Source organism: Epinephelus fuscoguttatus, linkage group LG2 (genome assembly GCF_011397635.1).
Source record: "Epinephelus fuscoguttatus linkage group LG2, E.fuscoguttatus.final_Chr_v1".
Taxonomy (NCBI): Eukaryota; Metazoa; Chordata; class Actinopteri; order Perciformes; family Serranidae; genus Epinephelus; species Epinephelus fuscoguttatus.
Genome location: NC_064753.1, coordinates 13,868,392 through 13,889,485, shown reverse-complemented (window position 1 = coordinate 13,889,485; position 21,094 = coordinate 13,868,392). Strand labels below are relative to the sequence as shown.

Genomic DNA, 21,094 nt, shown 5'->3' with positions numbered 1-21,094 from the left:
AAGATGGACAAGTCCCAGGTAAAGTCCCAAGTTTTGAGTCCCAAACAAGTCATAATACACTTCTCACCAAATGTTCTGCCATTTAAACAACAGAGTAATAACTTAAGCAAAGTATTAGCTTGCCATGGTATTTAGCCTAGACTTTTGTCTTTTGTGCAACTTCAAATGTCAAATAAAGTTGGAAGCTGTCTGTAATTTTCGACTTTCACATTTTGCATACTACTGTTTGTTTGCTGTTTACCACTACATAGTTTTTGTATACAAATTTTCTTTGGATTGTGTTTTTTTCAAACAGGCATTCAGTAACGTAACATCAGTTTATCATGGTTCTCTCATGCAGCTTAACTGGACGTGGTCAGATTGGTTCAACCAGAGTGGATCTGTGGTATGAAGTGTTAACTCACTGGAAATAGTTGATTCAGGAAATGAAGCAAAAGCAGTTGATTTGTGACACATATTTTGCATAACATACTTTTTAATCTTTGGTCTTGGGGGAAGCTGTCAAGTATTTTTTAGGTCAAAAGGCTGAAGTCAAAATTTTTTATTTTGTGAAGTCAAGTCTTAAGTCATCACATTTGTGACTCGAGTCTGACAAGTCCAAATGGTGTGACATGAGTCCACACCTCTGTAATGTGCCTTTAAAAAACTGGCTGCACCACTGATGATTTGCATGTTGTAGCACAGGGTGTGAGCACTTACACAATCAATTGTTCTGTGTTTTATATTTGTTCTTCATTTGGATAATATTGTAGAGTGCTGTTTTCATGTTGTCATTAAACGCTCCTCTTTGCTGATTTAATTACTCCACTCTAATGCGATGCTGTGTTACAAAACAAAAATGAATAAGTCCGAGGGTGGTGAATACATTTTATAGTTGGATGCTTGCAGAGCCGTTAGACGTTTTGAATTCATGCAGCTGCAACATTCTGTTTATCCACTTTTTTTTTTTTTTTTTTTTTTGTTAGAGATATGATCTCCTGTGGGAGTGAACATAATGGCAGGACACAATCTGCTCGGTGGTGCTTGATACAGAGGGTCAGAGCCGATGCTCCAACATTCAAAGCTGCGATGGGACTAAATGGGATTGTGTAAGAGAGGGATGAATAAACTTTTGTTCTCTGCTTTTGATTAGAAATTCAAAATCAGGAAGTCGTGATATTGTCTGCCTTCGACAGACAATATTTTTGGCTTATCTCCCAGTGACTGCTCATTCTGACAGTGTGAAAAATAACTGTTTGGGATAAGTACCACAAAATTAAACTATTATTCTCATAAGACGAAGTTCTATGTAATTGCCACTAAGAATAAGGATGGTTTCTTACTTGCAGCAAATGGGAATATTATAAAGAGGGATAATTGCAAAACCAAATACCACTCTGGCCATTATTTGTAATTAGGCAGTGGCCTCTGATGTATGACTAAAAAGATATTTAATGCAGTAATTTATCTATTCATTCCAGCCTTGATTTTCCCCAGACATAATTAGTGAGATGGGATGATCAGATTACATCTTTTAAAGAGTAGAACCTTCCAGCTTTGTGTTTGAGCTCATTATTGTACAAATTAATGTATGTGGAGTCATTGTGCATTCAGCTTTGTGTTATACTGAAGTGTACTGCCATCATTATGTTATTTAATTATGAATCCTCTACAGTTTAAAATACATGTAACATATAATAGTTTGCTCACACTCACATGCATACACAGTTGGATGTACAAACACATCCATTCAGTATGTTATACCCAATGACTGGTAGTAGAATACAGATAACCATGCAGTATGATTCAAAGTGAGGTCATGCTGAGGTCATCACTCGCAATAATCACAGGGAACATGTTGTGGAAGCCTTTTGTCAATATTTAAATTGCGGGTTTTCAAAAGGTGACAAAAAAATAGTCATTTTGCAGAATCTCTCCTCAGCTCAGAGTGTATGACACACACTTGCATCAGTCCGTGGGATGGAGCTGGAGTGGCTGTGAGTGGGCACTGACAACTTTGAGGAACTAGAATTAGGGTGGAGTAAATTTACAAGAGTCTCAGCACAGCAGCCAATCAGAAAAGTCGACACAAAAAGCAAGCCCTTACTAAAAAGGAAATGATTTTTTTTTCTCCCTGTCATTACTTTACTATTTTTTTTCTTATCCTCACATTATGTAACATGAGCGCAGCCATATCGTCATAAATTGTTGAATGAAATAGAGCTGTTGTAAAAACTTGGCATAACTGATACACTAAAATTACCGTATACCTGTCACTCTCTGGTCATTTTTAACCAATCTGTGGTAATTTTAATATCTACCTCAAAAGCAGTGTTGGTTTGGGAAGGTAGTGTTGCTCAGCTGCTGAACCCCTGACCCCCTCCTTCTGTCACACGCCTGTGGGGGCCACAGGCTCCTGGCAGCACTCTGTGTTTAATGTGAGAAAAAGCACAGACATCTGTGAAAATAACCCCAGCTAATAATAGAGCTCTTAATTCCAATCAGACGCATTTGCGTAGGAGGCCTGAGCTCATGGCCCCTTGAAACAAAGCATCTGTCCCTATGTTGAAATGACACTGACCTTATATTAAGGTAATGATAGAGCATCAGAAAAGAAAAAACAGGCAGGATGATTTTGGAACTGAGGAAACACTGCTTGCTTATTGCAATCTAAAATTTTAGAATTCAAATATTTTAGCTTCGAGTATGAGGTTGTGCCAACATAGAGATGGTTGTCAAAATTATGTTAAATCTCTTTAATTATTGGCTTGGTCCCCTTTTCTGATGCCTTCAAAATCCACTTCTCTTTTTGTAAAACCTGGAGCAGTGTGGCGCCATTAAATGCTACCATAAGCCGAGTGAAACGTTCAGCCATGGTTCTCATATATCCACTGACAACCTGTCCGTACTGCCAGTACAATTAAATAACCACATATAATATTTCACAATTTTATTTACATAACTTAAAAAATGTCATTTACAGTGTTTGAAACAGATTAAAACTACCTGACACTGAAAACAGAAAATGTATTTACATGAAGTGAGAGGTGTGCACATTGGTGCCACACAGTATCAGGCTTAGACTTTACAGTGTTAGTACACAGTTTTTCTTTTACCATGTGAAGAATGAAAATGAGTGAGGGAAAATACCAGTTGTATACACAGGATATCTCCAATATCTCCAACACGGGAAACCACAAGTAACTGCAGTTTGCTAGTGCAACACAGTTGAAGTGTTTCAATATTAATCATGTACAAACATACACTGTGAGAGATTATCTCTGCGTCTCCCAAAACTTAGACTACATGTTGTGAGTAAGTGATGATATATATTATGGAAGAAGTTCTCACCCCTGCACTTCTCTCTGGTTCTCTACCAATTCCAGCTGCTGTTTGATGATACAGTAGCTCTTACAAATTTACTTTATAACGTGAAGTTTATCAGTGAACTTTAACTTTCCTACATTTAAGCTTTTAAAAAGCCATCGTATCATTCATCTATCCCTTAAGGCAATGTTTTTACAGTAGTGGCCTGACTTAATGTGGGGAAAAATAAAGCACATGTAAAATAACCGTTGAACTCATCCACAAGACCAACTGTCTGTTGTCAATAGAAAATACCTGAACAATTTCCCTTCTGCATATTCATGCTTTCTTTCAGGACATAAATATTACCTCTCAGCATGTCTGCTGTGACTGGTATCCCCATGAAAAGCTCTGTAGCCATGGTTACCATTTGACCCCCCATTGATGCATTTACCTTGCAATAAGGAGGGAGCAACACATGCCTCCAAGGTGGCAGGATATCTGTGAAAGAACTGCTCCATGGGAAACCAAATCTATCTATGTATCAGTGTGATGGAGTCTGACCATCGTTTAAGTCAAACCAACCAGACAGACGTAATGACTGGCTTCTCATCCCGCTGCACAGATCCATCTACAGAATCTCAACTGGAGACGGATACAGAACGATTGGGATTGATCTGATGGTTTGTGTGGGTAGAGACATCGTTGGTGTAATGAGGAAAACACTTCCTGCCTGTTAGCAGATGGGATGGAGACGTGTTGCACAGCGAGCTCGGGCAAGCAAACGTGCCAAGAACACAGCATCTCAGATCTTCAATCTTTGAGAGTGAAGCGGTGTGAAGGGGAAGAGAGCACAAACCATCCAGCCATGTCTCCAAAACTTCAGATATAGAGAGAACCGTCAGCTGGTCCCACATAACCAACCCCTATCAGAAGAACGTCTATCAATGTCCAAATGCCCAGGCCTCCAAAGCTGAACAGTTTTCCCAGACCCTCTCTCCATTGGCCCAGATAAAACCTATCAGCCCCAAAGCCGCCAAGAGTAATGCTGCAGACGGACATGAGAGAAAAACACAGAACAAAGTTAGAGATACTATTAGAGCACACATCCTGATTCACATTGATTTTTGTACAATGTTTCAAGCATCTAAGCGAGTCATAACTCTGGACATACTAGAAGCAGGTTTTACCTGAGTGCTAATGCTGTCGACCATTTGTATCCTCCAGTCCAGTTACAAAATAAACGTTTCTGAAAACGTCTTTTACCTGCAGAAGGAAAAAATAAATATTAAGTGGAAACAGACAGTGGTCCTGAAGTTCAAAAGTTTTCACAAATTGAGAAGACCACAATAATATTTCAGGAGTTCTGAGAGTTCAACATGACAAAAGTGAGTAATTGATAAACACGTGATCATTTGTGGGGTAGCGTATTCCTTTAAGACTCGTCATTAAAGCTGCAGTAGGTAGAAAGCCTGAAAATGGTTGATTTTTGAGTCTCATCTGAGTTAGGTTTCGTTCGTCTCCGCCCTGAGCCCCTCCTACCAGACGAGCACGCGAATATTTTATCCTACTTGGTTCTATTTCTCCTTCTCTGGGAGCCTTGGCTCTCCCTCTCCACGCAGCAGCCCTCCCCATCCCTCCCTCACGAACCTGCACATACTCCCGAGCCTCGGCTCTCCCTCACCACACAGCAGCCTGCCCCACACATACCCCCTCAGCTCGGCTCTCCTCCGCGGAGAGCCCTCGGCTCCGCTCCCCCAGCCAACCCTTGCGCCCTCCGGCCAGGCCCGGCCCCACCTCAGCCTTCCCCTCCCTCCGGGCTCCGGGGAATCGAGTTCTGTCTTCCTTTTTTTTGGGTTGTTTAGCCGTGTAGGCAGTTGCTGGTGCTGGAATAGTTATTTTACCTGGTGCACCGTTCGCCCTTGCCGCTTGCTCTCCCCTTCTGCTGGCGGCACGGGAACGCGCATATGCAGTACAACAGCCAATAGGAACGCAGCGGTCTGAGCTGACCTTTGATTGGTTGATGCACATCGGCATGATACTGATTCTTTAGAGGCTGAACACAGAGCCATGGTGAGGTGCAGAAACCTATTGTTTGTCTCAGACCACTTGATTTACATTATGCTTAGAGGATATTATACAATTTTTACTCAATTATACCAAAACAATGTTGCCTACTGGAGCTTTAAGTTGCTAAGAGCACCTTTAAAAAAATGCTGAAAACTTAATCAACACAATGGGTGGGACAGGTCTTCTTTTTCATTAATTAACTTGCAACGTCCACCAAAATGGGCTGACAAGTAACAGGTCAGCTGGTGGCAAACAATTATAAAAATACTTTTTTGGGGATGTGTAAATACCGCTGCCAAAGTAGTTAATTGTCATAGACAAAATATAATACACACTATGTATTTGCTCGATTTACAGCTGGTGATGATTTGTATGGTAGACCTTAAGACAGCAATAAGAAATAGGACTGAAAACTGTATGACCATAATTATTCAACAATATTATTTTTAGATCGCATTAATCATCAACTAATAGACAGCCAAGCCCTGCATAGGAAACTGAACAGTATCCATACATACCTAACAATTCACATTTTTGCTCTCAGCAGAAGGGTCACTATGTACATTTTAACTGAGAATATCTGTAAATATCTAATTTCCCAAAACAGCTATGTCTACAGTGCCTGACTGAGACACAGTTGCCCCACTGAAGGCAAATACATCAAGCAGGCTTTACAGCAGAGCCTTTATCATACCTAAACAATGCACATGTTCTAACACATCACAGGTGGCGTTGTAGCGCTTGCGTGGGCAGGACACTGTCATACAGTTGGTGGAGTTTGAGCAGCGATACTCGGCGGGGTCCAGCTGCCAGCAGAACTGACAGGTGATGGAGAGGGAGAAGTTGGTTTGCTGCTGTCCCGACTCTCCCTACAAACAAACAAAAAAAAAACCACGTCATCAATACACAGATATTCACATGTTAAAGCACCGCAGCTGTTTGTTTACATCACTAATATTCTCACCACACGCAACTATGTATCTTGGGGACTTCTGTCAAGCAATGTTTAGATCACTCTCAGTTTCATGGCAACAACAAGCACAACATGACTTTATGAGCCATGTTTCATTTCCCTTTTCATCAGTCAGCTAAACAAGGTCTAGACTTCTGAGTGAAAATCTTCCACTCTTACACTTTGCTGCATGGATTTATCACAAGATTAACTGCTACTCACTGTACAGTGAACTCCTTTTTTAGGTTTACAAGTGAAGGATGCTGGTTTCTTGTAGGTGCAGTTGTGATGGTAATTGCAGTGCATGCAATCTGCTGGCAGGCGACTACACTCCCCCCCACTAGGACACTTGGAAGTGTAGCTCTCTTCATCTGCAGGAGACACTGCAAAAAAAGAAAACATTAGGTAACAGATGTTTTTCTCCATTTCTAGCTAGAATAATCAATGTAATGTAACACAGCCTTGATGCAAATTAATTTATGACTTTATGTCTGGGAGCATTAATGGGTGTGGCAATACACTTGTCACTACATTACTCTAAGTATTGAAATGACTAATGCTCTGCACTCAACAGAAAGGCCAACTTGAGCAAGGCCATACACTCCTGTTTTTTCTACCTCAAGGCTGCCTGCTAACCAGCAAAGAATAAGATGTAGTTCTGTTGAAAACACGTCAAAGCCTAGCCCTAGACAACAAAAGAGCATTATTCTCTTTGAACTGACGTAGGAGGGTAAGAGAGAAAATACGATTTTATGTTGAAAACCTAAAATATAAACGGAGAAAATAGATCTGAAAATTGACCAGCCCTGCCTAGATTAGCTGCTATTTCTCTGCTCTTGTTTATATGTAATAACATAGACAAATTAAATTTTAGGAAGATAGCTACGGTATCACATTACAGAGGTTACATTACCAGAATACTGACATAGATCTGCACTGATTTGCTGTTTATAATCTTGGGTTGTGTGTGAGGAATCCCTTTCTATTACGTCGCACACCCCTTTTGTTGGAAAATGCTCTCAGGGTCTGTATGTATGATTTCAAATAATCAAATCATTGAAATGTCAACATGGTATGTCTAGTTAGTGCTTTATTTCTTTGTAGGTACAAAGACACAATCTGAGAGTAGGTCCCTTGATGTGTTCAAGAGAAACTCTAGCTCCAGGTTACAGTCAGTATGAGTAATGTTGCTTTATCACTTTAGAGTTTACCTGAGGCTGCTGCAGGGACCACTGGGCTGGTGATGACAGGCCCATGCTGGGCATCTCTGGTGTAGTGAGGGTCCTGGCCAACATGAGGAGAGCTCAGGTAGCCTGACAAAAAACCGCCAATGAAGAAGATATAGTTCATCACACTGCTATAACCGTGGTTATAAAACCTAATAACGTTAACTTACACACAATACGTAACTTATTGTGCTGACTATGGTTAAGTGATTACCACTAAAATTTAGCGTGTTCCAGGACAGACACGCCAGTAACGTACGGTTGAATATAACTCAGACACCTGGTACATGTGTAAGTCGTTAAATAGGATTCTATTGTAATTAAACATCAAACGTTAAGCTAAGCTAATCACCGAGACGTTAACTGGCTCGTGACACTTCTTGCAAATTAGCAGAGGCAGCAAATTGTCAGCTGTCATGTATTGTAAATTAAACAGTATATAATTAACCACACGTCTGCTAACGTTATAAGAGACAAACAACTGTTAAATCAGAGCTACTATCACAGCATCCTGTGTTTTCATTGCTAACTAGCTAGGTGCACTGGTGTTAGCTCGCTAGCTTGCCAGTTGCTAACTTAGTGGATGGAAGCTAACGTTAGTATGCTAACGACAAAACGTTTACACGCGAGTCAGGCTGGTTTTAACCTGTAAATGTCCACGTAACATACCGTTAACACACTGTAAGACCAGGTCCAGCAACAAAACGGAAACTATTCCGAAGGTTTTGAAGCACCGTCCTCGGTCCGGTCTCCAAATCTGACAGATAGTGGCCATTGTTGCAGACAGTAGAGTGAACCTATGCTGCATTCAAGTGATGTAGGGAAAAAACAGAACGTCAGCGATCCTCACTAGTCTGAGGCAAGGGAACTGCTCGCTTTTTTCTTTGGTTGTATGGTCAAAGCCCCGAAGATGGAAGAAATACTCAGCTGACACGAACTGGTCATAATGCGTTTAATACACTGATCCATTCACATACGTCTTAGATTAGATCTGCACTTCGCAAATAACAATAAACCACGTTGTTGTCACTTCGAAATACCATTTTACCAGGATACTATTGAGTTTTTGTGCCATCTTTCTGATGACTATGAATGCAGCACAAAGAGTAGCACAACTTCCTGTTTCTCATCTTTTTACGCCCACTGACTGTACTCCTCCTGTAATGTCACATTTCATTTGGCGTTTGAAGGATATGAATTCTGTAGGGTGACACTAAATGTCTTCCCATGCGCACAAAAGCACTAATATGGAAACAGGAAGTAGGAGAGAAATAAATTTTACTGTCTGACACTGTCATATGTTCCTGATCTGTTCCTACATGCTGAAAAAAGGATCTGGCTCTGTATTGCTCAATAGATAATTAAAAAAAAAACCCCACCTGCTTAGTTTCAAGACATTTCTTTGGAATGAGTAAACCTATTCCTGGAAGGCTGCATGTCTCTACAAAATAATCCTATTGCTGTTTATCATGACGTAATTCGTGTAAAAACACAATCTATTCTGATGTGAAAACAGAACAACACTCACATTCAGTAGATTTTTTTTATTTCTGGGATTTCCCCACAGAGACAGACCTTTGTGACAAATCAGTGCCAAGTTCACAAAACCGTTATTATGTCAATGATCGCATTGTTTCCCTTAATTACCAAGTGACTTCCCATACTGACAGGCTTTAATTACTTCCACAAACTTGTCCATTTTCATCCTTCATACATGATCAGTGGGCATTTCTGAGTTGTTTTGTAGCCATTCATCACATTTGCTTACAGAAAATCATCTCATCAGTTCCTCTGTTTGATTTCGGCTCTATGTACTACACCTTCACTGTACCATCTTTACATGTCCCATCACTTGTCCCCTCACTGCTCATCTAGCTGTAGCTGAGCAATTCCATCGCAAAAGTCTGGATTGTTCTTTATCTTGATCAGAACTCCTCCTCTGCGTTTGGACAGCGGCACTGTTTGAGCAGGGTCAAGCGAGCCAGCACCTCGGCCACCGACAGCTCTCCGTGGACTTTGTTGTCTCTCGTGCGCACATTGACGCCGTTAGTCATCTTCTCCTTCTCTCCAACCACTGCCAAGACACAAGAAGACACAACAGCTTGATATGGGCCAAGTCACACCACACACAGCTACCCTAACACATTCCCTGTTTTGTGCCGCTCACTTCAACAACTGTGGGTGGTTAGCCAGCTTGGAGGTCCATTTGCTTTGTAGTCAGCCAATTAAGAAGGTTTATTTTGAGTGATTATTATTCTCGAAATGAATTCACTGACAATCCCACAGTTAAAAAAAAAGAACAAAACATTCGATTGATCCATTTTTGAAAACATCTTGTTTTGATTTCCAAATGCTTATTAACAAAATCTACTGTTGTAACTGCAGATGGATTTTAAAGTCTGCAGTGCTTCTGCTGAAACAATAATGTAACATTGATAAAACTAAAAGCATAAATTACGAAAAAATGCATTATAACATGGATAATATGGACTAAAAACATGCAAATTAATGAATACACTCATTTCATTAAACATGCTTTAGATGCCTTATCCTCACAGAGGCTGTTGTACTAATCCTCAAGCTTTTTTTTAATGATGTGGTCCTTTACATTTACCTGAATAAATAAATAAATTAAATTAAATTTTAAAAAAAACACCAATTAAATATGATTGAAGGCAACCCTGGAAGCAACAAAAACTGGGGTGAAAATGTAATCAGTGGTCAGTCAGTGCTCTGAAATGACATAAGGCGGTAGATTTTCTCACCAAGAATGAAGTTATACTGGGCCAACTGAGCATTACGGATTTTCTTATTTAGAAGACAGCTTGAATCCAGGTCAGCATCTGCCATGAAACCAGCTTCTGTAAACTGCTTGCATACCTGACAGGTGGGGAAAAAACAGTTTTTGTTTCAGTGTTATACAAATCTGAATGCCACAGATAATTATTGTCTGCACTCATATGATTGCACTTAAATGTGGTCAAGATAGGGAAGTGGAAGACATACCCTCTTGGCGTAATCCTCACAAGAGGGGTTGACAGGCACTAACATCACCTGACGTGGAGAGAGCCACAGAGGCCTATCGGAGGGAAAGACAGAAAGTAATGAAACAGTCGTCACAATGATATACAGGTGTGATAACTTTACCAGTGTCATTTCTCCCTGATGAAAAGGAACCAATAGGTGAAATATTTATGGAATGGGGATGTTGAAATGATGCCAGAAAGTAGAGAGGACATTATGGCTAAAATGTTATGAACAATACAGTGGATAGTTTGGCTCTCCAATGAGACAGCATGTCACACACAATCACCCTAAAGATTTGTATTAGAATACAAAATATTTAAAGTAATTACATCTGAACACATGAGACAGATCAAAGCAGTGGGCCATATCAGCATTGAGAATCATGATTTATTTTCTTTTTTCTTTTAATTGTAGCTCTTCAAAGCAAAACAGCAAGCAGGAAGCAGCTCACCATTTCCCTGCATAGTTCTCGGTGAGAATGGCAATCATCCTCTCCACTGAGCCCAGGATGGCACGATGGATGATGACAGGTCGCGCTTTGTCATCCCCATCCTTCCTGTAAGACATTGCATCAGAGAGAATATCAAAAGGTTTCTGTGAAATGTGTCACTATGACTGTAAACAAGACTTAATCTTTCATATCTATTATTGCAATATTTGTCTCTATGATTATCCTTATTCATCTATCTATCTTTACAAACTGAAGTTTCTGGAGAGGTAATAAACCAGCCTGCCACCTGCTCAACGAGCTTAAATTTGCATGCATCTCTTAACCTCTTAAACAAACAGCTCCTTGAAACACAGCGCACAAGCTGAGACATTTTATTCAGGACAGGATTAACATACAACCCTTGGTGCAGTAAAGCACACAGACTCAGCAGTGTGTCAATGTTTTGATTAGGTGACTCACCCCACAAAGGTCAGGTTGAAGCGGATAGGCAGCTGGAAGTCCAGCTGAATGGTTGCGCACTGGTGGTAACGTCCAATTGCATCTTTGATCTTAATGTCAATCTGCGACAGCAAAGAAAACAACACAGGTTTACAGACCTCAGGGAAGTATTAAAATATTGTTGTGTTTGGCAGCAAATAAAGAAATGTTCTGACCTTAGGTCCATAAAAAGCACCGTCTCCAGGGTTGAGTTTCCATGGCTCCCCAAACTCATTCAGGCTACTCTCCAGTTGCTGTCAAACATGAGGCATATGTTAACATACACTTAAATCTAAACAATGGAAAGCATTCACTGTGAAGCAGGCCAGGTCATTCAGCAGTGCACAACTGAGGACAGAGCATCATTGCCTAATACACTTCTACATTTACATCATAAATGGTGCCCTTATGCAATTTACAACTGTACAAAATGAATGACAGAGATCAAGTCAAACAAATGAGCAATATCTTTTGACACACCTCCTACATAAATTCAAGGAAGTTCACAGTGACTCAGGTCTGACACTACAACTAGAGCTTCATCTTTATGCACACATTCAGTTGCAATAACAACTTGATCGGCTTCCAGATTTTTTATGCTCTAGTAATTTCATTAAAAAAATGCATTGAAATGAAATGTTGTTTCCTAACTATCAGGCTGCAAAAATCACACGAACATGAATCTAAAACAGACATCCCAGTCTATAATTTCTTACACAAGATTTTAAACACAAATGTGACGGTGACTGCATTTTAGTCTGTGCCACCAAAGCAGGGTCTAATACCATAAACTGTGATTGTCAAACACTTAACTTCCTGCATTCTGGTGAACTTGTATGCATAACATTTGAGCCTTTTTTGCATCAGTTTATGGAAGAAATGTCACAGTACTTCCTGCTTCAACCATACGTAGTTGATTATTCTTCTTTCTGTTTTATGATTGATACTTATAGCCACCACCAAATGCATTTGTTCTAACTACTGAGGGGAATGTTTCCCCTGCAGCATCCACTACTGTAAAATGGAGTGGGCAAAACTTAACCAACACCTCTCAATATAACAGGCTTACAGTCCAGTACAAAACCACTTCAGTGCAATCCATGTTTGGTAAAACTTGGATTACATTCAGTAGCAGGAGGAGGCATTATTGGTGAAACTATTTAGCCTAAGCTAAACTGTCTTAATTAACAGGTTACATGTATTTTTTTAAACATTTTAATTTATCATAGATGTGAAATTGAAGTGCAATTAAAGCCTCATGCTCTGTGCTTTCGGCTTTGGAAAAAACCTGATGTTCAGACCTTGTCCCGTGTGCAGAGAGAGCTTATTTAAAATATATAATTATATTTTTTCATACAGAAGTGACTTTGAGGCTTCCTCTTATTTGATGTGACATTTATTTGGACAGCATAACGGCATGCTGGAAATTCTTTAAAATATAAAAAGGATGCTATTATCCTACATTTAAGGGTTGATGTGCAATTACATTTATGGTTTTGCACTGGCATACTAACCTAAAAACAATCTAATCCCGGCCTGTTGGCCAGCCCCTGCCTAGAAGACAAAGTCAGATCATCATCTGCTGAGTATTTACCAGAATTTGTCTGGTATCTGGAGTTCATTTTCCACCATAAATCATCACTACAGTGCATGATGCAGTATACCTTCTCAGCCTGAGTCCACACAGCGATGTCACCCAGGTATTTCTCTGGACGAGTGGAGAGGTGGAGCTGGAAGGAGAATCCAAACACATCATAAACACAGCGGAGGAAGTCCAGGCAGCCCTTCATCTCTGACTCGATCTGTAGAAAAACAACAAAAAAATAGAAAAGATGATTCAGAATTGAAGGAAATGACGCACAGTAAGTTGGAACTTGTTTTTCTAAACACATGTTCAAAGACTTTATAATTGTCCCACTTGTGTAACAACCCTTGAAAATGCTGACAACTATTGATGTGGTCACCTGATCCATTGTGCAGAAAATGTGAGCGTCATCCTGCTGGAAACGCCGCACTCTGGTCAGCCCAGTTAGTGTTCCTGACAGCTCATTTCTGTGAAGGACCCCGAAGTCTGCCAGCCTCAGAGGAAGCTCCCTCCACGAGCGAGGCCTGTGGCTGTACATCAGACTACAGGACAACCAGAGAACAGGAAATCAAATGACACGCAACACCCTTCAAATACTGTATATGCTGTTTGATTTACAACATTTAGGAGACACTTCAAATGTTTACTCTCTCAGAGATCTAAATTTACCAGTGCCCTGGGCAGTTCATGGGCTTGAGGGCAAAGATGTCATCTTCCACAGGGAAGGAGAACATATTTTCGCTGTAGTGTTGCCAGTGGCCAGATGTCTCCCACAGTTTGCTGTTATAGATGTTGGGGGAGGCTACTTCCTGAAACCCTCTTCTCCAGTACTCATCCTTGAAAAACAAGAAAACCACATAAACAAGGCAAACACGCCAGCTGGACTGCACAGGTACTTTGTTGAGCTGAGCTGAGTCATGACTTCTGGCACGAATCTCGCGCTACTGCAATAGAAATCTGATCCTGTGGGTTTTGTTTATCCGTTTGTTTTCCTTAAGCAAAAACATTTTTATGTCCAGTTGAGCTGTTTTGCAGCCAACAGTGGAGGACTGTTGTTACTGGAAGGATTTTGACTGTGAATATGTGGAGCTGAGTATGAAGCTTAAAAACATCATGCATGCTCAGCTTCATCTGAATAGATACTGTACAATTTAGCAGAAAAAACTTGAATGTCACATGCTTAGTGGTGACTGACTGCTTCTTATCCACTGCAATCATAAGAAGCCACCCTCGAGCATATGAAATTTTCTTCAACCTGCATAGCAGGCTTTTTTTTTTTTTTTTTTTTTAACTTTTTACACAGTGATAACAGACTGAAGTGACGTGATAATGATCTTGCACTGTTTCTGTGTGATGTATGTGAGGTCTCCTTGGCTTGGTCCGCTGTGTTGGTGTGTGCTGTGAAAGTCTTCAAGATGTCGACACATCTCCGCAGGGACGTCACAGAGAGTCACACTAAAGTTTGCTCAACTGGCGACAAGACTGCGGTCTGCTCTTAACAGGGAACTTCTGCCCACTCTAACTATCACTCATACTCATGACCAAATGTGAAAATTTTGTGGCTTCCCAAACACTACCTTGTCTTAAAAGAAATTTTTTTTTGACCTCCATTCCACGAGGCCAGTCGCATGTATGACATATTACCCAGACTCATACTTCACTTTATGATGTTCAGTTTGTCACGTATTTGATGCTTGATTGAAAAACCTTTGAAAAGCTCAGGCCACGATGCAGACTTTAAGCAGCAGCAATCAGGACTAGCCTGAGCTATTCTGAGGCTCTGAAGAGAATTTGAACTGACTGAGCTAAACTAAAATATTCAGGTAACCACTACGCTCACAGCTTATCTTGGAGCTCCATGGTGATTGCATGTTTTGCAGAAGTTAAAGGTTAGTGGTCTGCATGTCAATGAGCTGGCAGTCACTACAAGTTCACTGGAAATGTTTTACATAACTTGAGCCTCAGCACCTCTGGAGTACTTCTTTTTTTTAAAAAAAAAAAAAAAAAAAAAAGACGATCAACACTTTCGATGCTCATTCTGTTTGTGGATTTTGTTTGAACTCAAACTGGTGCTCAGTGATCTTGACTCAACCTCCAGAATCACTAAAAAAAGAGCTTCCTTTGTTAAGTTCACAATAAATATTTTGTATCAATTTGAAAACAATACAGTGAACTGTAGGATGAAAGACAAACATTTAAACACAATAAAACAGCTCCAAATAACCAATGGTGACCAAAGTCACCTCAAAATCTTTATATTTCTTGAGCTGTACTTACTCATTTTGATGTTGATAGCAATGATATAATACATGCAAATGAATATCAATATACTAATTTTAACTTACAGTGAAGCTTTAAATAAAAAAGCAGACTCTTAAAGAAGTAGGGGATCATTATCTGAAGGCTTGTGCAGTTTAGAATGAACCTCAGCAAATATACAGTAAATAAAAGAAGCACTCGTACCCTGATGAACTCAGAGAGTGTGTTGTAGATGTAGGCTCCGCGTGGCATGAAGAAACAGCTGCCAGGGCTGAGATCATGGAAGAAGAACAACTCCTGATCCTATAAAGCACACAGAAAAAATATAGCTATGTTTTCATGATTTCACATGTTCTTATTATCTGCAGTGAGAACAACCAAGAAGCACTTCCATAGACAGTGGGGAGTTTTACAACCATCTCACAGCAGACCACCTGCGAAAGACTGACCGCCTAAAAGAGGTCAACAGAATCAGAGTGGAGGGAGAGATGGTGGAGCCTGGTAGCTGGCAAAACAGGACAAACTGTTTCCTTATCTTATTAATTTACAACACTGTCAGCAGGTCCTGTGATATCTGTAACTACCCTGTGATGGTGACAGTTTTCTTTTTAGGAGCAATGATACAAGTTGTCTCCTTGTGCATGAGTTTATAACACAGCCCCCACCTCACCTCTTTGTCTTTCCATCCTTATGAGTTACAGTAGATAATCACTGAAGAACCAATCACATCTTCATAACAGAGCAGCATGAATCCAACAGAATAAATACTATAATTATGGAACTGCTTTGTCATTTTCACTTTGATTTAATGAAGTGAGACTTTGTAATGACGTGTCTCATTTCTGGAGACACCCTTGATCACAGATGTTTTGAACGCACAAGTAAATTGAAGTGTGGGATTAGAAGTTTGACACATGTCTCAGAAATGTGACTTCAACAAGCAGGGCTTTTGTGAAAAGCTGTCTTGAACTGCAGACTGACTGATGTTTACAGTGCAGTGATAAAGAGAAACCATCTTCTGACAGATTGATTGGTACACTGGTTAAGCCTGAGATGAAACAAAGTGTTAAAACTAAGCAGACCAGGCTAGTTTGGAGGGAGAGATTTCCATGGTAACTTAGGCCTTACTTATCTAAACCTCTTTTATGAAACTGAATTACTGAAATAAGCCTGGTGTTAATAAAAATCTTGCTTTAGGAACACCCCTTTGGAGATATTTTTATATTTACACACCAGTGCTTTCATTTCCTCTCTACACATGTCAAAAGTGTCAAGTTCTAACATGTTTGGACAATTTTATTAAAGCGGTATGTCAGAGACGCAGACGGATCCCTGCTGGTGCAACTGATGGGATTTTTGTTTTTGGGTAATACAATTGGACTTGATCTAGAGGTTTTCAAAATGCTGTGCTTTCACGATGCACTGTGCAAATGAGAGTCATCTTGGGATCATGCCACAGAGCACCATCTTTAAAACAACATGTCACTGTTGTCACCTCCCTCCAACTGGGCTCAGCAGCGATATCTTGACTCTCACGTTTATTATGGATCAGTGTTGTTATCAGTGCTGATTGAGGTGCTGCCGTCTGCGTCTCCCATGCTGGGAAACCAGCTGGGGTGCTCAGATGACTCAGTTGCCCCATATGTGCCCATATGAAGAAACACAGCACCCTCTGCTGGTATAAAGCAGCAACATGACTTAGTGCCAAACAACTTTCATGTCCAAAACTGCGACAAAATTTGATCTGTGGGTGATGTTGTTAAATGATAAAATCCAGCTGACGAAGGTGGTCTATTCAAATCTAACACATTTATAACAATACTTACAGGCAGATTCAACACAGGGCATTTGTGCCTTCAAAGACTTTGCCAACTTGGTTACATGAGGGGAATGACTTCAACTTTCCTAACCTCTGTGTAATGTTACATTTTGTTTCTATATTGTTGGATGTATGTTTACAGCTCATTTTTGCCTGGAAATTGTGATCCAAGTTCATTTCAGGGTTTCACCACATCCATAAAACCACAAACCTAGACTCACATGAGGAAAAACTCCTACAAAAACATCAAAGGAGATGTGTCAGCTGTCACGTTATACTGTACAATTACCAATCAAAATTCACTTTGTACTGGGTTTTAGTCTCTGGTTTTAGGCCTCAGCCGGCTGGGTGGGCCTAAACACGACCTGCCTACAGTGACTCACTTTGCCAATCTTGCGATGATCTCTGTTCTTGGCCTCCTCCTGAAAGCGTTCCCACTCCTTCAGCATCTTTGAGTCTGGGAAGGAAATCCCATAGATCCTCTGTAGAGTCTCCATGTCGGAGCGGCCCTCCCAGTAGGTTGAAGAGTTCTGATGACAGAGGTAGAAAAAATAGAGGAGCTACAAACTGGGAAGTGTAGTGAGAGGTAAAAATTGTTAAAATGCTAAAATTCCTTGTTTAAGTAGTTAGAAAAATTAAGGTAACAGATGACAAGATTTGGGGAAAACATTATCTGAGAACATAAATTGGTACGGGACTTAAGAACTTTGGAAAAAAAAACAACCCAATAGTAACATTTGATCCTTTGTGTATTTTTACATACCTTGTAGATCTTCATGGCCTTGATCTTGCCTGTGTGCCTGACATGGGGACCTCTGCACAAGTCAATCAAAGGCCCACATCTAACCAGGATTCATAAATTACACAAGTTAGTTTCACAAAGACCCCAAAATAACTCACACATCCTCTTGAAATAAAGATCTCCAATAATATTTCCTCTTCCTTCTCTGAAGCAACGTACCTGTAGACTGTAGTAGTGGGGGTTTTTACTTTCTCATTCAGTATGCGACACTTGAACTTGTTGTACTGTAAGATGCAAACCCCTTGGGTTAGTTAGAAATTATCCTGAGCAGAGGGAGTCATCTTCACATACGTTCACAACTTTTTTTTGCCTTAATTTAAAGACTTCACTGTGTTTCTTTTGCCAAATATCAAATACATACCTGCAAATAATAATAACAGGCAAGACTATATTAACCAGGTTATGCAAGTTTATGGCTAGAGAGCTTTGTTTGTGAAATAGCAATAATAGTTTTAAAATTTTCCAAGACTGGAAAACAAATACACAACAATTAAATCATAATTCACACAAGCAAAGAATCTCTGGCTTGATTCTCACCTTGAACATCTTCAACAGTGTCTCCTTGCTGATCTCAAGCCTCTCAAAGGGCTGTTTTTCTTTTACCACAGCTTTACACAAAGCCTCCAGGTCACCAAACTCATTGCTGGACACTCCCCTGAAAACAGGAAACATCTTCGGTTCATTACAAGCTCATTATCTGTGCTGCTCTGAGAAATAATCACGTTTGGCGTGATGATTCTGTGTTTCAGCTTAATATGTTTTAAAGGAAAAGACAGTTGCTTTTTTGCTGTGAGCACTTTTTTGGCCAAACAAAGCAAAACCATCAAGTGCTGATTTGAAAAGATTAAGACTGGAATCCATTTTTATAGACTGATGTTTCAAAATTACACAATATTTCAGGAGAAAAAAAAAAATCACATGTAAGAGCAGAGACAACACTGATAGTAAAAATACTTGCTCACTTCTGTCCATCCAGGAACATGTCATAGTAGAAACCATTCTCGATGGGTGGTCCATAACACAAACAACCTCCATAAAAATTCTCCATTGCCTCCCCCAGGATGTGAGCACTGGAGTGCCAATACACCTTGGACACGAGATCATGATGTAAATATTACTTCTTGACAAACAAACCCAAGACAGTTTAGTCAAATTAAACCAAGAACTGTGTTTGAACACTGTTGCTTGGACCTTTTTAATACATCAGACACCAAGCTAGGTTTATAACTAGTATAATTAGTATTAGTACATTACTGAAGATGATAAAAAGGGAAAAAAGTGGCTTATTATTATTATTATTATTATTATTAAATCACTTTAAAAGTTCTCTGTACTCACAGCCTGAGCATCCTCATTGTCAAAGCGCAAGATCTCAAGAGAGCAGTCCTGCTCGAGGGGTCTGTCCAGGTCCCAAAGCTCCCCATTCACCCGTGAAATCACAGCGTTGTCAGCCAGACCCTGGCTGAAAGATCAAGTGTCAGAAATTTGCCTCAGACATGCTGTGTCCAGACTTAACAGAATAATTTCTATAATCATAATGAAGAGAAAGTTTGAGAACAATATTGGAAAAAAGGCATGTGTCTGTAGACAATCTAGCGTTTTGTGGGAAAATAATAAATCATATTGATCATATTGGCGGCCATGTATTGATGATACAGTGGTTGGCTGAACATTAGTTGATCTGGCCAGCTGTTTACGTACAAACCTGATATCACAAGCCAATTGGTATGGTGTGGTGACCCAAGCTTTGGCCTCCACCTTACGTCCATCTGGCAGCTCCACAGTAATGGCCTTGTTCTGTGCAGCTTTCTTTGCCAGCAGGGCATCACTCTCCCTCTTCAGCTCCTCATAGAGGCTGAGGCGCTCTGCAACAAATCCAGGCAATGGCTTGTGCTATAGTGGAGAAATATATTGAAAAAACAAAGTCAATAAATTGCCTACATTTAAAAGGAAATCAAGCATGACCATAGTTTGCATTTGGGCACGATAGGGACCATAGCAAAAACATTTGTTCTGTGCTTTTATTTTCTATTTTTTTAATAATCACCTCTTTCACACCTCCGCTTCCTTGTCCCTTATCCTGCTTCTTCTCCTTCTTGTTCCTGTCAGCTGGTTTGGTATCCGGGGTTGCCACCTGTATGCAAACACAAAGGGGTGTGTGCGTGCATGTGTGTGTTACACTTACAACAAGCTTTTATCACAATTTCTGTCTGAGTCACATTATCAGGATGTTACAAAGCCAGTGAACATGTCCAGTATACAAGCTGTGAACACACTGTGACACTGAGTGGAGCAGCTATTTCTGGATATGGTGTGGTGTGGTTTGTCATTTGGTTTCACTGGACAGAGGCCCGATACTCATTGCCTCACTACTACTCACTACCATCATCAAATTACATATTTAAACTGGGTAATATCTTCTGTCACGGTCTTTATTACTACCTTTTTATCGGCTTGGTTGTTTGTCTGCTGCTTATTGCTGGTGTTTTTCTCCGGAGCTTTGACACACTTCACTCCTTGTGGTTTCTTGCCCTGCGCCTCCTCCAGCGCCAGCTCCGCCTGCAGACCCCGCCGGAGGTGCAGTAGCCGGTATTGTAGCTTCTCATTCTCGGCCCGCAGGCTCTCCAGCTCCGGGGAGACCGCTGTAACACCGCCGGCGTCTAGACCACGGCTTAATCCATCCCGGAGAGTGCAGACTTCCTTAGTGAGGAACCGAATTTGCTCCTCCTGGCTGGCCAAGCGTGCGGCCAAGCACTCCGCCATCTTTAAATGACCCCTCGATGACAGCTAACTTCCGGTGAGGGCTTTTGAAAATAAAACCACATGAAACAATGTGGTATAATGGGTATAATAGGCCTTTTTTTTATTTTTCAAAAAATTAATAAAGAATATCCTACAAATCTAAATTAGAGTAGATACGCATAAATATGTATATTGCTTATGATATGAGTGTCAAAATAAGACTAAAGCGAATGTCATGTCACATTTTAGTTGACGAGTGAACATATTTCTAACGTTGTCTGACAGGATATTATTTAGTTAAAGTTATGGATTATTACGCTATTATGTATCCTAACTACTAGAGAAGGTACTTTAACTATAAACTAATTACATTGCCGTTACAATACATATATTTCCTGT

General features: G+C 40.3%; 2 protein-coding genes across 2 annotated transcripts; both read right to left on the bottom strand.

The window, feature by feature from the left end:
• Positions 1-2,914: 2,914 nt before the first annotated feature.
• tm2d3 (TM2 domain containing 3) lies at positions 2,915-8,358 on the bottom strand. The gene is made up of 6 exons (XM_049602012.1): positions 8,203-8,358; positions 7,519-7,620; positions 6,530-6,690; positions 6,050-6,224; positions 4,476-4,551; positions 2,915-4,333 (listed from the first exon to the last, which is right to left on the bottom strand). Exons 1-6 carry the CDS (start codon positions 8,339-8,341, stop codon positions 4,168-4,170), a joined length of 819 nt encoding a protein of 272 aa, XP_049457969.1. The 5' UTR covers positions 8,342-8,358; the 3' UTR covers positions 2,915-4,167.
• Positions 8,359-9,062: 704 nt separating this feature from the next.
• tars3 (threonyl-tRNA synthetase 3) lies at positions 9,063-20,744 on the bottom strand. The gene is made up of 19 exons (XM_049601856.1): positions 20,396-20,744; positions 20,001-20,087; positions 19,659-19,846; positions 19,292-19,415; positions 18,916-19,040; positions 18,491-18,608; positions 18,113-18,177; positions 17,915-17,993; positions 17,535-17,681; positions 15,537-15,635; positions 13,743-13,909; positions 13,453-13,615; positions 13,153-13,290; positions 11,665-11,742; positions 11,471-11,571; positions 11,012-11,116; positions 10,540-10,612; positions 10,299-10,413; positions 9,063-9,607 (listed from the first exon to the last, which is right to left on the bottom strand). The coding sequence occupies exons 1-19, from the start codon at positions 20,714-20,716 to the stop codon at positions 9,459-9,461; spliced, it is 2,442 nt and encodes an 813-aa protein (XP_049457813.1). The 5' UTR covers positions 20,717-20,744; the 3' UTR covers positions 9,063-9,458.
• Between the last annotated feature and the right edge of the window lie 350 nt (positions 20,745-21,094).